Source organism: Egretta garzetta, unplaced genomic scaffold (genome assembly GCF_000687185.1).
Source record: "Egretta garzetta isolate BGI_Z169 unplaced genomic scaffold, ASM68718v1 scaffold573, whole genome shotgun sequence".
Lineage (NCBI taxonomy): Eukaryota > Metazoa > Chordata > Aves > Pelecaniformes > Ardeidae > Egretta > Egretta garzetta.
In genome coordinates, this window is record NW_009259180.1 from 1011814 (window position 1) to 1028136 (window position 16323).

Here is a 16323-nt window from a genome sequence, read left to right on the forward strand (position 1 = left end):
GGGCAAGTCCAGGTTTGCTTTGCTCATAAAGTGAAGGCATAAGAGAATGTTTTATGCAAGCAAAGAAATCATTCCCTTCATAAGAAGTTGCAGACTCTCATTTGGTTTTAGTTAAATTCGCTGGTCTGATCAGCTCTGACAATAGCTATCCTTGTTTCTCTGAGTTTTTAACGTAACTTTTCAAGTTACTCTACCAAGTGAACATAATGAAAGTAAGTCATATCTTGCGCCTCATGAAGCTGTGTTGAATGGATTGGCTATAAAATGTATTTATAAAATCCAGCATTGTCCCTAATAGTTTCTCCATTCCTAAATGTAACATTGCATTGTTTGAGGGGGGAACATACCTCCATCATGCATAGAAAAAGTGTCTTAATAACTGCATGAGAAAACCAGATATACTTAGAATTAGCTTAACTGGAGAGAGTAGGCAGCAACTGCAAGAAAGATGCATTCAGGTTTGCAACTAAAAGAGCTCTATGCACAGGGGAAGCTCTGAAGTGAGACCTCCTAAACTGCAGCAGTGTGCTTTATGCAATCTTAGAAAGTACAAAAGGGTTGGCCAAAAATCTGGGGGGGTTTGGGGTGGTTTTTTGGTTGGTTTTCTGGGTAGTGTTGAGGTGTTTTAATTTTGTTAACAGAAGGTACAAGCATGAAATTGGTTCTCTAAAAGTTAACATGATAAAAAGCAAATACAGAACTCTTCAACTTGATCTGTCGCGTGCAAGCTCTGGTTTGGGGGGGTGGGATGGGTGGGGTTAATTGCCTCCAGGAGATTAACTCTTCCTCCACTGAAAATTGATGTTGCAAAATTTGGAGTTTGCTGATATATAAGGAAGGCTTGCTTTTTTTAATTCTTATTTTTCCTTTTTTATAAATTTAAATTGGACTGTAAATCCACATTTTTCACATGAGATTTATAGCTCATTAGAAATGTGCAACAAAGCTCATCTATTGACAGCTTGCTTTATTTTTGATAATCACATTGAACTCCAGCATAACAGGTCTGAAATTTTTCATCACAGTTGGGTCCTTAGAATTCAAGCTAAGGAGGAGGTGGAAGTGCCTTTTGATACATAGAGCCGAGCTGGAAGTGATTAACTGAGTAGCTCATTATTTTCCTGAAATAAGAGGGAGCCATTTAGTGGCTGGAATACAAGGTTTTTTGCTCCTTGGTCCTTTAGCTTGATCTGCAGTGTCAGCATTTACCAAAATGGAAATCACTAAAAGCAACCTTTAGTACATGAAAGGATTTTTTTTTTTTTTTTTTTTTTTTTTTTTTTTTTTTTACAGCAGGTTGCTCCCCACCTCTATCGTACAGATGTTCTGGAAGGAACACTTGGTTGTCTTACATTTTAGAGGCTGGAATAGTAGCTACTAATGCCTCAAGATGATATCCAAGTAGGTAAAAAAGAATGGGAAGAGAGATAGCACATTAGTGAAAATTCACCAGTAAACACAATGCAAGATCTAACATGAATATCAAGTAACATTAATTACTTTAGAGCCTCTCTGTTTTCCTCATGTGCATTTTAATTATTATTCCAGCATAATGTAATAACAAGGGCTGGTTTATAGGACGATAATAAGGCTTGAGGCTATGACTGTGGCAGATTTTGTAAGCAGAGGGTGGTTGGGCTAAGCGAAAGATGCCCGTGGCTGTGCTGCACATTGCATGGCCAGGGTCGGGGAGGGGAAGGATTTCCTCCCTGAGTCACCTTTGAAGAACTGACCCAGTAAACAGTCCTGCTCAATGCTGTCTTCTGGTGAAATGCTAAACTGTGGTCTCGATCATGTGAGGTCAATAAAATCTCCAGCAGCCATTTTCCCCTGCACCGCGGCAGTAAAACTGACACACCACACCTCCCCCCCCAATTATTCCAGTCAACATTCAATTACCTCTCATTTACCTAAAATTCCCCCTGTATTTGAAGGCTTAAGTGGACATGATTGTTTCTGTCAGTTCTTTCCCAGTATTGCTGTGTTTATGTTTTGGCTAAACCTTGCCTTCAAGGTTCAAATCTTGTAAGGATTGAATCAACCCTTCAACCTTCTGAGAATTATGAAGGATGGTGTTTCACTATTTTACAAAGGTTTACATCTCTCTCTTTGTGATGAGACTTTAAAAATTTTGTGATGAGACTTCAAAAATTTTGTACATTTTGGATTTCCCAGACCGTAAGTGGTATATTTGGCCAGGCTTCCCACCCACTTATCATTTGTGTGTGGTTCCCTGTGAATCCATCTGCTCCCTCATTATCAGTTATTAAAAGGTGTTTGAGACACTGATTAGCCTTGAGATTACTGGTGGGTAGGCACTAACATTTTTATAAGCTGTGCTGAAATGTTCAAACAAATGTGAAGCTAAGAAATGCCTCTTTGTAGAAACAGACATGCACGTTAAGGAAAATAAAGTTCTTGGGAGTCCATTTTGCATGTGCTGATTCCTCCGAGCTCCTGTTAGAGCCTGGAGAAGTGGAAATACCCCATACTTTAGATGTCAGACCGGTAACGTTGGTTAGCAAGACTGAGAGACTACTCCCAGTTTCCCCAGTTTTAGCTCTGTTTTTTTGCAAGGCACCATAGCCTCCGAGGGACCGGACTATCAGGTTTTGGTTATCTCTAGGGATTGGTTGATTGGTTAGTTTGGGTGAGGGCTGCTGTAAATATTTCTCCTCTCAGGGAGTTCTCCAGCCCAAAGGTGTTTCATCAGAGCTGTCACAGCCTCCGATGTACAGCCTCCCCTTCTTTTTCTGAGACCCCATTGAGAGGCGTATCAGCGTGAGGACGGAGGTGTGCAGAAGGGGAAGCCCCTTTCTTCTGCGTGCGGAAAGGGCCTGCTCTCCTCTCCCCCAGCAGAATAAGAATGTTACAGTTTAGGGGGTTTTGAGTGTTTAGCCAACTAACTGGATTTTTAAGTGCTTGTGCGGCTCATGCATGCATGTTTGAACACTCCCATCCACTTAGATCGGTTAGAGTCACCAAACTTCTTCATTTTTCAAAATAAAACTGCATTATGCCTAGACATGTTGAGCCAAATCTGTTCCTGGTGTTATTTCACTGACTTCCCGAAGAATTACACCAGAGATGAATTTGGTCTGGTATAGCAGCTTTTTTGCCTGGAGCAAGTCTTTATAGCAGAGTTGTATTTCTCTCAAAAATATAAAAGGAACACTGACAGATCTGCAGCTCTGGTGGTGTGAGCAGGTGCAGCTATATTAAATTATTTCTTATTAAATTGATTCAGCAACTTGAAGCTTGTAATTTTTGTTCTGCTATGGTTCTGTGACAGAGACCTTTTAAAACAGGCAAAGCATATATCTTTTCCTGTAATTCCTTTCTCTTGTATTATCGTTTTAAAGATTTCTGTTTGTATGTAGCTCAGATTCTGATTGTATTATTTATTTGGGGAAGATGTGAAAATTACAGCCTTTTCCAGTTAATCACATTGAGCTGTGTCATCACTAGCGTAATTCCATTTACTCCACTGACATCCGGATGAATGTGAACAATAGTTTCTGCTTTTGTTTTTAGGTTTAAGTGGTTTTAGGCTCTGGTGGTCACTGTGGCAGAAATTGGTGTGCTTCCCTTCCAGGCAGTGGAAGTATGCTGATTTACCCCTGCCTGAGGATCTGGCTCAGTATTTTAAGGGTGCCGGATAAAACGTGTCATGTGCTGCAGAGTTTTCCCCAGTATTAAGCCCCATTTTGTCTATCTGTAAAAACTAACCTGATGCTCTATGCCTTCATGTAATTGCATACAGAAAATGTGGTAAAGAGTTCTCCTTCTGACAACCTTATCACTCCACCTCTGCTGATTTGAGGTAGAACGGTTATTCATTTTTTACTTTTCCTGTGTGCCTCCCATGCTTGTGGTATGCCATTACTGCTCAGCTGCTGTTAACTTAGTATCAGAAATAGATGGAAATGTTTGCCTGAAGTTCCATGTCTTTAATGCCTTTTGGGGTTGTTTGTTTGTTTGTTTTGTAGGTTTATTTCCTTTAAGACTCCAAGCTTAGGCTTGGAGACCCCAGCCATCACCATTGAGCCCAGCAGCTGGAGCGGCAGGGGGGGGCCCGAGAATGAGTGATTCTGCAGATAAACCTATTGACAATGATGCAGAAGGTGTCTGGAGCCCTGACATTGAACAGAGCTTTCAGGAGGCTCTAGCTATCTATCCACCATGTGGGAGGAGGAAAATCATCTTATCAGATGAAGGCAAAATGTATGGTAAGTGGTACACATTTAGCCTTTGGAAATAATTGTCCCAATGAGAACCATAAAGCCCAGCTTGTTTTTATGCAACATCCCTGATTTTGGTAGTTTTGGAGTAAATCTTGAAGAAATCTGTGAAGTTGAGGGACCTCAGCTGGGCGGTTGCATTGCTCAGAACTGTCCGAACCAGTCCCTTCACCACTGGCACTAGGAAGCAATATTGTTGCAGAATTGTGTCTTTAATGAATGCTACGCTGTGGCCAAATGGGAATATTTAAAAAAAGCTTTTAAATGTGTGACTCCTTGAGCATAAAAAAAAGTAAGCGTTTTTCTTTATTTTTCAATAAATGGTGAAGAAAGGGAAATGGGAAACACAGTCTGTGTGACTGTGTGGCAGGATACGTGATATTAAATGGCAAAGTGATAAAGTTCTTGTCGTGTTCAGAAGCCTCTCGATGAAAGAGGCAAGTTAGGGGTGCTTTTGTGCCTTTCTTTTTCTTTTTTTTTTTTTTTCCCTTTCCCCTTCCCTCCCTGCAAACTGCTATAAATCAGATGACGTGCTGACAGCATTCCATAAATACATGCTCCGCCGAGGGATACTGACATCTGCACGCACTTTCTGGGGCTCCTGAGCTTTCGCCCCACTGTCCCAGCTCTCTCACCCCGTCGCTTTTTCTATTCCATTTTGCAAACTTCTCTTTGCGGGCGATGGGGCCCTTGGGGGAGTATGCTTTCAGGGGACCTTGCCCCTACCTGGCTGGGCTGGAGGCAGAGGAAGGGGCGGGGAGGGGAGCGGCCCCGGCCGCCCCTCGCAGCTGCCAAGTGACCCTGGCGGCCACACGAAACGCCGTGTCTGGAAAAAGAGAGTTGTGATGAAGCATCTCAGCTGCCCTTGGCAGAAAGTTGCCGGCCCCTGGTTTCCTGGCTGGGTGTTTGCTTTTTTTTGCTCTCTCTTCCTCCCCCCCCACCTTCTCGCCCTGCACAGGGGAATATAATTTCTCTTGTCCTCTCCTTCTCGCCTGTTTCCGCCTGTTTTGATTGCGTTTTGGTGTTGCTACTTTCCTTTGGAAAGGGGAGATGATTTGCTTAATTAGAAAGTGGTGCTCTTCCTAGGAGGACATAAGCATGTATATACAAACAAGCTTATTGCATATTTATGCTCAAAAGCTCTACTTAGGCTTGAACAGCCTCATCAGCCAAAATAAGGGTGGCTGCATTTTTTAAAATTGGGAACCCTGCAACCACAGCAATCACCCCCGAAATCTGATTTTTGCTCTTTTGAAGCATTCTTTGTGCCGTTGTATAAATTAAAGAAATTAACATATTTATCTATTCATTTTGACAATCACTGATTTAATTTAATGGTTCTCTAATCCTGAATGTTAACATTTGTTGAATTATATACAGAGAAAACTATCTATGCATATCTAATTGCTGATTAATACTGCTAGCTAGTAATACCATAAGCATATATGCACATCTCATATTCTTATGCTCATCCTAAATGAAATATTGTTTATTTTCAATCAAAACAGGAGGTATGCATGTTTGATGCTGAGAACTTGAGTTAAAGTGTTGCCCTGATTGGGACGAAAAAAAAAGTCTTAGGAAGTGCAGGGTGCTGTATGAACAGAATTCACATCCTGACTTTGCAGTGGATGAACTCATGTTTTCATTCTTCAGGCTGAGTAACTGCTTTGTAGTGTTTGAGGATTTATTGAAACCATGCTAGGTTTCTGAGGACTTTCTAATAGAGTCTTATGGCCCTGAGAGCATAATTGTTCTCCAAGGATTTTGAAATCAAAACAGTGTAAGTGTTTTAGATTCTGTGTGGCATAATGAAAATAATTTAATGCCTTTTAGTGGCATACCAAGCTTATTTCACTTACAAGAGAGACATTGCAATATCTCTAAGCTTCCATAGTGTTGGAGGATATTGTAATGTGTCAGTAATTCATGAACCATGTAAGACAAAAGGTCAAGAGAGCACCATTTCATTTTCTGACTGAAATTACCTTTAGATATAGACACTAGAACAAATATGATCTTTATGGAGGCAAATATAATGATCACTCTGTGTGGATTAAGTTAAGCAATTGTAGTTTTTTATCTTTGGAGAGAGACTTTGAGAAGCACAGAGATTTTGCTTGAAGAAATATTTTAAGTCTGCCTTTGATTTAATGAGAGCTTTGCGACATTCATGTAAGCAGAAGCCAGAGTTTCTTCACTGTTCTTTGTGGTGGTCTGAAATTGTCCTTAAAAGTGGCGTTTCTGGGAGGGCTCCTGGGCGGTTGGCTCGGGGGGACCTGGAGGATTGCTCGAGCAGGGCTGGGGGGGCTTAGGATCCAGGGGGTGTGCGGGGTGGGTGGCCGAAAAAACTGTTCCTCTACAGTTGTGGTCTTGGATGAAGGAGGGAAAGGAAGGGGGCGGCCTTTTCCTGTCCCCTTGCCTTCCCAAAAAAGTAACTTACGGCACCAGAGGACTATGAAGGACTACAAGAACAAAAGGCTTTCGATCCTACCCCCACTGAAAAGGGTTGCAGGGCCCTGTGGCTGGGGAGGGGGAGGGGGATGTCTTGACATTTTTTGGCCCTGGGGCATCCTTGGGTTGTAAGGACAAAGTCATGATCTGTGCAAGACCAGGAACATTTCAGGCTGCTGCTGACCCTGCCACCAGTACAGGGTTATGGCTTCTTGAAGAAACTCTCAGAAAACAAAACAAAAACTTAATGAAACTCTTGTTTTTACATTTATAGGAAATGATTGGGTAAGAAGCAAAGACCCTTGGTTTGGTTCAGAGGGGCAAATTCTAGGAACAGTAGTTTGGACATTCATGAGAGAAAGGGAGTGTGCATAAGGCCAAGGGACCAGTGATAAGGTTTCTGCAGGAAAGCACTATCCATTGCTTCTTTTCCCCCCTTCCTTTGTGTGTGTGCTTGTGCAGCTGTGATGGTCTTACAGTTTTGGTTTCACTCCTAGTACGGTATTGACTGGTGGTAAATAAAATAAAAAAAAAAAGTGAGGAGGGAATAAATATGAAAGCTTGAAGGAGGATATAGGAACACGTCTATAAATTGATGCTCACACTCTTTGTGGAAGCAGTTGAGTGTAGTCCATGGAGGAAAGGCTTGACTCCTAGACCCATTTTCTATTGTCTTGCACGGTACTGGTAAGAATTTTTTTCATCTGTACCATTTCAAAACAAGTATTGATAAAACACAAATATCATCCACTAGTAGAAAGTGGGACAGCCTATAATTTGCCTCCCCTCTCGGAGATCAATTCCGATGCATTTCTGTGTCCGTGCTTATCTAGCACATAGTAAAGCTCTAGCCCATTAGAGGGCATTGGCTGTCCTGTGTTTGTACTTGGTTCCAATTGTTGGTCTTTTACTGCTGACAGTTTAGTTACTTGTAGCAATTCCTGTGAACTCACTTATTGGCAGGATATTTGCCTGTGCTTGTCTTTGCTCCTGGGAGAGTGTTTTGGAAAAGATTACAAGAATGAAAGCTGCTGTGAAATGCAGCCCTGCTTTTATCCCTGGTGTAACACTGAAGTCACTGGAGTTACCACGGGAATGGATTTGGCCCTATGTGCATGTTTTCATCTTTTTTTTGATATTTAGCTATAGCGAAATGTAGCTTTAGTGCAGCTGTAGGGACAATGCCAAAGTAACGTAAGTCGCTAGCAAGCGTAGTAATGCCTGCAGACACGTTACTCTCAGCTTTGCTAACTTAGCCCCAAGGGAGCAAAGGTGGCTCTTGCCTTTAAGACAAGAAAATATTTTGATCTTAATTTTTGAGACCTGTAAACAGCTCTTCAATTACGAATTAAATTAGTAATTGTGATTTGCATTGGAAGTATTCATCTCTGCAACAAAACTATTTGAGAGTGTATTAATGATTATTTCAAAAGGAAGTTTTGTAGCATGTTTAGTTGTTTTACAGAGAAAAATGAGTACTAATTAACATGAGAAGGTGCATAGCAGCCTTTCAAAACGGTTGTATACGTTTATTAGGTCATGCATAAAATCTCTTGGCCTGCATTACCATGACAGTAAAGGGAAAATGATACTTTCATAAAAATTTCTGCTCAGATGATAGAATTTTTGCACGATGAGTAATAATAGTCTTCATTTCCAAAGCACCTTGTATAAACTGAATATTAAAATCAAACTTTGAACTAGTGCATCCTATCCTGTAGGCTTGTGTGATTCTGTAGCTAACTGCTATTATTAGGTGCCTTTCTGGGTTCCTATTAGGAAACTGCAAGGTAACTCACTTTATGAAGAATACAGCAACATGTTACAAATTATTTTTACTATTGCTTTTATTTTTAAAAGTTCCATGCAAGTTACTGCCTCTATAAAGACATCACTACCCTATAAAGTTTCCACAGTATTAAATATATTTGAATGCGAATAAGGTATTTGGAGTGATGAAATACCAGATGTGAAGTATCAGGTTGCATGTTTATTCATCTGTTATTGCAATCATTGTACAAAGATATGCTCTTGTATTTTTTTTTTTTCCTTTTTGGTCTCACAGCAACATACATAAAATGCACTGGAGATAGGACTGCTATTATGAAAGTTACTATTTGGGTTTCTTAGATTGTAAACAAATCTGTCTAGAAACATTCTTGCAATCCTGTGACTGTTCACTGTATTACGTCAGGGCACAGGGCATGCATGAAGGCAAGCTACAAGCATGTGCTGAGCAATCAGTCAAAAGTGAAGAAAATGAAGGTCCAAAGATACAGTGTCTGCTTGAAAAGTTACTACTGAAATTACTCAGAATATGAACAAATCTGCCTTTAAACACTTTTGCAGTCTGGTGATGTTCTTGCAACATCAGCATGCTGTGCTTGCAAGAAGGCGATCTGGTTTTGTGAGCTGAGCTGTCATTAGAAATGAAGGGTATTGGGCTTATATGTTGTGGAGGACTTCTGAAATGTGGGGGAACAGGGTTTACTCTTTCTATTTGGACTTTCAAGAGTAAATTATCGATGGTTTGGGGTAAAGTGGCAGAGTCTTCATGAGACAGAGAATCTTTTTTTTTTTTTTTTTTTTTTTTCCCCCCCTCTGCCATAAGCTGCCATCCTCAAGGGAAAAATCTAAGTGGGACTGTAAGAGCTGTGCGTGATAAGGGTATCAGCTTCTACTGGGGAGCAGGCTGTGGGAAGCACCACATCTGCAAGTGTGAGTAATGTTGTGCAAGGTCATACATGGCACAGCGATCATGTACTCCATTTGGCTGTGTTGGGTCAGGAGAATGATGTATTCCAAAGGAAATGGGAAGTTACACTAGAAAGTTTTGCTGAAAAGTTATGCATCAAAAAAAGCAGGACATCCTTTGGAAGTGCTTTTTAGAACTTTAGGTTTTGTCCTCTCTCTACTGAGTGTGTTCTCTTCAGTCATCTATATAAAGAAGAACTCGCAGAAAGTTGTTTATAGCCTGTTCATAGGAAACAATGTCGAGTAAACTGTATGGCTGCTGCCCAAGTCTTCCAGTGTTTAGTAGGTACTCCTGTATAGAGAAGTTACTAGCAACATTAGTTCTTGCCTGGAACTAAATGAAGCAGGTTCAGATCAGGCATTTGACCACTTGAGAGTCATTTAATGGCTAGTCCTATTCAAACGGCTCTACTAAACAGAGTAAGAGGATGTTTTTCCTTTATGACATTGTTCCTTTAGTAAAACCCTTGTTTAGAAATGACGCATGTTAGCATGAGAGCACTGAAGCGATGCAACCTCAGTAGAACATCCAGGATACGTTTAGATGATTGTCTAGTATGATTTATAGTAGCTCATTTTTCTTCCAGCACTGGTTTCACAAGATGAACTTGTGATCCTCTAATTGCAGAAGGCATAGTTTTGCAGCCTTAAGAAACAGGGTGGTCATCCTAGGAGGTATTTAAAACACCCTTGGTCAGGCTGATGTAGTGTGTTAGTTGGTTGCACAGTACTGAGAGCTCAAGATAATTGAGAATCCTGCATGTAGATAACATAAAAGAAAATGTACTTATTTATTTGATCTCATTCCTTGCAGAACTGGGATCCCTCCTAGAAATATGTCAGGGTGAACACCTTCTGGTTCAGACAACCTGGGGACAACTCGAGTTAGAGAAGCAAGGCCCACATGCTCTTGGGGGGTTAGGCTGTCAGGTTTGGATTCCTCTTCATGAGACCAGTATGAGATTATGATAGAAGTGTCTCCTTTCTTACCAGCTTCAAATACCATCTGAATTATCTCACACAATTGTAGCAGCAGCCCATTGACCCGCATCCCCAGTAAAGTGCTTATGTGGGGATGCAGAAGGTGAGTTATATTCATGTTACACACCTTTGTTCTGGGCATCCTTATGGAAGCAGAAGAGGTATGAAAACATAGAAACTGTTTTTCCATAAAGAGAGAGACTTGGACAGTGCAGAGAGAGTCTTACATGACCAGTAACAGGAAAAAATTGATAAAAATTGATCCCTTAACTGCCAGCAGCAGCAGCACCACCACCACCACAGTCAGCACCATCACCATGGCTTGCACTAGCATCCAAGAGCTGCTGGAATCAGAGACTCTTAGCAGGCTGTTCAAGCCAGGCGGAGCTGGGGCCAGGGAGATGAGTGGTGAAAGCCAGGCATCTGAACCACACTGGGAGGGAAACTTCATCCTAATGTTCCCCCTCTCCCCTAGTGGATTTGCTCAGTGTGGGTGTGATCACAAATAACACTACAGGGAACAAGGAACAGTGGCAGCACAAAAACCTTTTTACAGAATCTTTGGTTTTCTGGGGACATGCAGTCTCCTGAGAAGTAGGCTTAGATCCCACCCCACACCTCACAGGAGTGAGCCTGCGCTAACTGTTGGAGAGTAAATGCTGTGGTTGTTGTGACATGAGTCTTGCACAATTCCCTGAGGGCTGTATTATTCAAAATTAATATGTATCTTAACTGTGTCTTACAGGGATTTCCTCACAGATGCATACAGGATTTTTTTTTTTTGTGATGCCCTTGAGAACTTGTAGTCATACCATTGTATTTTCCTATCCTTCAAACAATTTAATGTGGGACACTTGGTCTGGAACATCAGAGAGAAACACTCCAGAGTCTGGACTTCCAGATAATTTTAGTCTGACTGTATAGTTTAAGGACTTGGACACTAATGGACTAACAGTTTACAGACTTCCAGTAGAAGTAAGGGTTTAGCTAATAGAAAGAGAATTCTCTGAAGCTTTTCTGGGTTTGTTCTAGGCATACTAAAATTTTTACATTGGTTGATTAAAGGACATGTTTTTGTAAGCAAAAATAATATGAATTGGGGAAGGAGGTGAGAAACGAACATAAATGTGCTAATTGCATTTCATGAATGCCCTTTTAAACATAGGGAAGTAGCATGGCTTATTAGACCTATTGTACAAGGGACAACAATGCATCCCAAATTCACAAGGAAATTGAAACCCTGAGAAAGCATTGCACATTGTGGGAGTTGCTGGGATGTCAGTCAAACACCATTACAATTTTACCTACAGAGGACACAAATAAGCACTGTTAATAGAAACTGTGGTCAACACATGCATTCTCTGGTGTGAGAAGTCAGCGTCACTATCGCAACTGCTTAATTACAGCCTTCCTACAACAGTCATCTCCAACTAGGTCAAGCCTCCTGAGGATTTTCCTGGATGTAGGCAGATTTCATGCTTTGATTGAGATCTCCTTTTGGTCTTGTTTAAAAAAAAAAAAAAGAAAGAAAGCCAGAGATTGAGCTGTCTTGCACTCACACAATTTGGTAGAATTTAGGAATTTGGCACAGAATTAAAATCTGTCCTGTCTTTGTAAGGCAGCAGTAAGCTTGCCAGAGGCTACCGTGTGTATGAGCCATCAAAAAAGATTGAATCGTCAACCCAGTTCCTTGTTTGGTTGCCCTCCTTGGAGGGGAGAGACAGGCAGTGATAGATTTGGCTTGGGCTGAATCTTGAGTTGTCTGTAGGCAACAGTATCAGACTTGGTGTCTTGATAGTTTTGGGGACAGCAGCACAGAATTGATGCCTGGGGATGTAAGGGAGCATATTCCAGTAATCTGTGTGGAAGTAGGTGAGGTAGATTATACTATATTTCCAGATAAGGAATGAAATGCTTTTTCAGTATGCCTAATCACTGCAGCAAAGCTAAACATTTCAAGCTTATTTGCCTGAAGCTGCTTCACTTTTGCTTACTTATACCTGAACATCAACTGGCGTTCAGTTAGCATGGAGAAGAAAAGCATTACTTAAATAGATATCATAGTTTAAATTGCCTTTTATGTCATGCTAGCAATGCAAGTGAGTAGGCAACACAGATGAAAAAAGCATCTTCAGCCACTTGGATTCAGCATCAGTTTTACCCCTAAGCTAACAGGTATCACAACTATCTTCAACATTGGGAAAAAGAAAATGTTAACCCAGTTCCAGGTGGTCAGGGGTTATGGGTATTGTTGTCAACTGTAGATAAATAGTAAAATAATTTTCCATAGTGAAAGTAGTCTTTGAATCATTTTAACAGGTACCTTCATGTGATTTGGTATCTTCAGTAATAAACCTTTTAGTACAATTAATGGTGAAATAAGTGCTTACTAATATCTACATACATATATGCACACACATATATGTGCAAATATGCGTGTGTGTGTTTTCTTCCAGCCAATAAAAATGTATTTAAGATACCTCAGCAAGGAGGTCTACACACAACAAATTGGCTACCTCTTGGCTGGGACCTTCCTTCTTTGCTTTGGCAACTGAATGCAACCTACTGTGAGAGCTATCTGCAAACAAATGTTATGATCCATATTTGTAGTAGTTACAGGTATGTAGGCATATATTCATATAGGTGAGTTATGCAGGCATATATTGTCTGATACATATTTAGATTGCATGGTGTATTTTTATCTATAGGAGGTCTAATCACCAGAGGCTGTGAAAGTGCTGAGGAGAATTACTGTAAGGGATAGCATTTGGAGGAGCCACCTGCAGACTTTTCCATCCTGCGAGGCAGTGAGGAAAACCTATTGGAGCTATATAGCTGGGTTGCCAGGGGTGTCATTAGCAGGTGGGACAGTTCTGAAACCCCTTTGGCCTGGCCTGGCCGCCCCAAAAGCTATTGATCTCTCTCAGGCCCCATTTGGCAGCAGTTATCCCAAGTTACAGCCTCCCACTGACCTCTGCGAGGGTGACACGCACAGAGCTGGTGGGGACAGTGTGTGCGCTGACATATGAGGTTAGCAAATGAGAAATAATAGGAAAGATGCATTAGAACTGGAAATACTGAGCAAAGATAAAAACGAGGTAAAATAGCCATGAAAAAAATACTTATATTACAATTGCAAGACAGGAAGTTTTACAAGCTGCCTTTACCCCAATGAAGAAAAGAAGTCTAGTGAGGTTAAATAACTTGTCCGATGTCATCGAGTTTTATAGCAGAGCTGGGAATTCAGCCCTCTTCCCCCCAGTGCCATCTATGTTTTAATGCTGAAGGGGGCCCTTTCACAGTTTATCCAGTGACCCCTGGGGAGCTTAGGGCTACTGTGGCAAAACCGTGTTTCCCGCACCACATCCCGTGCACTGGGAGAGCAGGCTGCATCTTCTGAAAACTACAGTCTCTGCATAATGTGACCACAGGATGCCTTGCACCTCTAATAGGGGAGCTGGCTAAATGCCATTTTATTATTATTAGACATTTGTTTAATTTAGTAGTTCCTTAAAACCAAACAAGAAAAGGTCCTTGAGTTGCTCTATAGTGTGTACAAATAATGGACAGCTATAAAGAGTCTTAACATTTAAATGGAGAAGAGAGAGAGAGAAAGTGGATGGGAAAGTGAGGCAACATTTAGCCCCATGTTGATGCTCCATGAGATGATGTGGTCCTTCCACAGAGTAATATAGGAGATGGTGAAAATAAGATGATTTAATTTGTTCATAACATCATTATTCAAGGAACAAAAAAGTATGTAGCCTTATCCAAAGACGTAATCTAAGAGGTCTTTTCTCTGTGCCAAGCTAAAATTCTGCTATTTAATTAACGATTTAGAAAATATCTTGGGCTCAATTTCCTCCTCAGTTACACTGTTATAAATCTAATGGAGTTGTTAAAGATTTATGGCAGTGTAACTGAAGGTAGAATTGGGTCCCTTATGTTTAAAACTTAGTTTGCCACATAAGTAATAATTTCTATTTTCTAGGCAAGAGTTTAAGAATCTTGCAGACCTCTGTTTCTGTAAAAGAAATATGAACTACAGTAGTGTGGGTGAGTGATTAATGCTGGAGGGGATGTCTAGGGGCAATCTGAATTGGCTGGTGTGGAAAATCCGTGTACAATTCAGATTTAGGATCTGTTTGTAGATGCCTCATAATTTAAAATGTCAAAAAAAACCCCAAACCTTAGGCCTTTGTGTAGTAAATTAATATACTGCTTGTTCAGTGTGCAGCAAGCCTTGCTGAAGTAATACCCTCAATATGAGGTGTGAACTCATCCTGTTCCCCTTAGTAAGGACTTAACTTCAAAATTGATTGTGACCCTTTAAATCCTAACAGTATCTAAATAATTTAAAAAAATCTCTGTTTTGGTTTTATCTAAATCATATGTTTAATGACTTAAAAAGGACAAATGTTGCCTTATTTATCCAGACCCAAAGAAATCTTGTGTTAGCACAGATGTATTTTATCCATTGGCTTTTCGTCTCTAATGGAAGGGGCTTTCTAATAAGCAACTGGCTCTTTATTGGTTTTCTCAGCTTTCACTTAGGAAAAGAGGTCAACTTTTGAAGTCTTCATCTGGGAAGTGAGGTAGGATCTGCCCATACACTGTACAGAGGTGCCTGGTCTGGTCCGAGCACAGCCTGGGGCAGCTTTTACCCACCGGCGAGGCTCGTGTGAACCCTTGGGTTTGCAGGGGGCTGCTGTGCATGTGGGCAGTTTCCCCAGGAGCACACGGGCACTCCATAGGCTGGAACTACGCTGCTCTGGGATTTATGTCACTTCTGACAGGCTTATGTATTTTCTAGAGTACTGTAGGCCTACAGTGTATTATAGAAATAGTAAAGAATCATAATACATAGCTATCCCAAAATATAAGTTCTTTAAAATAATGTAATTCAATGGCTGTTCAGAATAAGCCCATTTTAATGTAAATACAGTATTATGGTCCAAGGTATATTTCTAAGAACTTTGTTTAGGAAGGAATTGAAGAATTAATTATTTTAAGCTTCCCAAGCATTGTAAGCTAATAAGATGCAAGAGAGAATAATAGATTAGGTGCATTATATATTGTCTTAGAAGTGATTTTTCAATGGCATTTTTATTAGCTGTGAAAGCAGTAACTCTGAATGAACATAAATCATTTCCATGTTTAATACGGTCCTGACTTGATGCATTGATTCATGATACCTGTGACTTCTAAGTATGGATTTTGTTTGTTTTTTAAATACTGGTAGATCATTAATGGCCTAAAAATTAGTTCAAGTTTAAAGGAATAAACCACCCTTTTGTCATTTCTTGGGCTATTTTGCAACCTAAGCAAAGGCTCAGGTATTCCAGATATGATAGATGTGCAGATTGCATAAGACGTTATGCATTGCTCACTCTAAGATACAGAGTCCTGTCTGCCCTTAAACCCTTTGTTCTCTTGGCTGAATGCAGTTAATTAGCAACCGTCTCCATAGCAACTGCCTCATAGTCCAAAAACATTGTCTCGTTTTTGCAGTTTAGCTTATCACACTGTTTACCTGAAGGGCTTTTCACTGCGTTGAGTCTCATTTGAGTTGGCTGCATGCCTGCTCACGGAAGTGAATTGTCAAGATAGAAAAACACCATGGCAGCAAGATGCTGAACAGGGCCCTGTGTGTGAAAGCAAAAACATTAAAAAAGTTCTGTGGAAACAAAAGTTGAAGTTTGCAATGATTTACATACAGTTTTAAAGCATTTGACTTGCCAGGAATACTGTGCATTTTAAAATACTGCTTTACTTCTGGGCCTTTTTTACAGTGTCTTGCAGCCAACCCCACACAGTCTTCCCTTGCCCATAGCATGCTCTCAACTGCGTGAACCTCACAGGCACAGACCTTCATCCAGGTCCACAAGGAAAC

General features: G+C 40.7%; 1 protein-coding gene across 3 annotated transcripts in view; it reads left to right on the forward strand.

Annotated features, from left to right (window-relative positions):
* Nucleotides 1–4047: 4047 nt before the first annotated feature.
* TEAD1 (TEA domain transcription factor 1) overlaps nt 4048–16323 on the forward strand; it is a 100784-nt gene continuing 88508 nt past the window's right edge. For 2 of the 3 annotated variants that reach the window (XM_009635649.2, XM_009635650.2), the window contains exon 1: nt 4082–4229. In XM_009635649.2, coding sequence (XP_009633944.1) covers nt 4082–4229 — 148 coding nt within the window. Of the gene's footprint in view, nt 4230–16323 lie in introns of all 3 variants that reach the window. The other variant, XM_009635651.2, reaches the window with a different exon arrangement.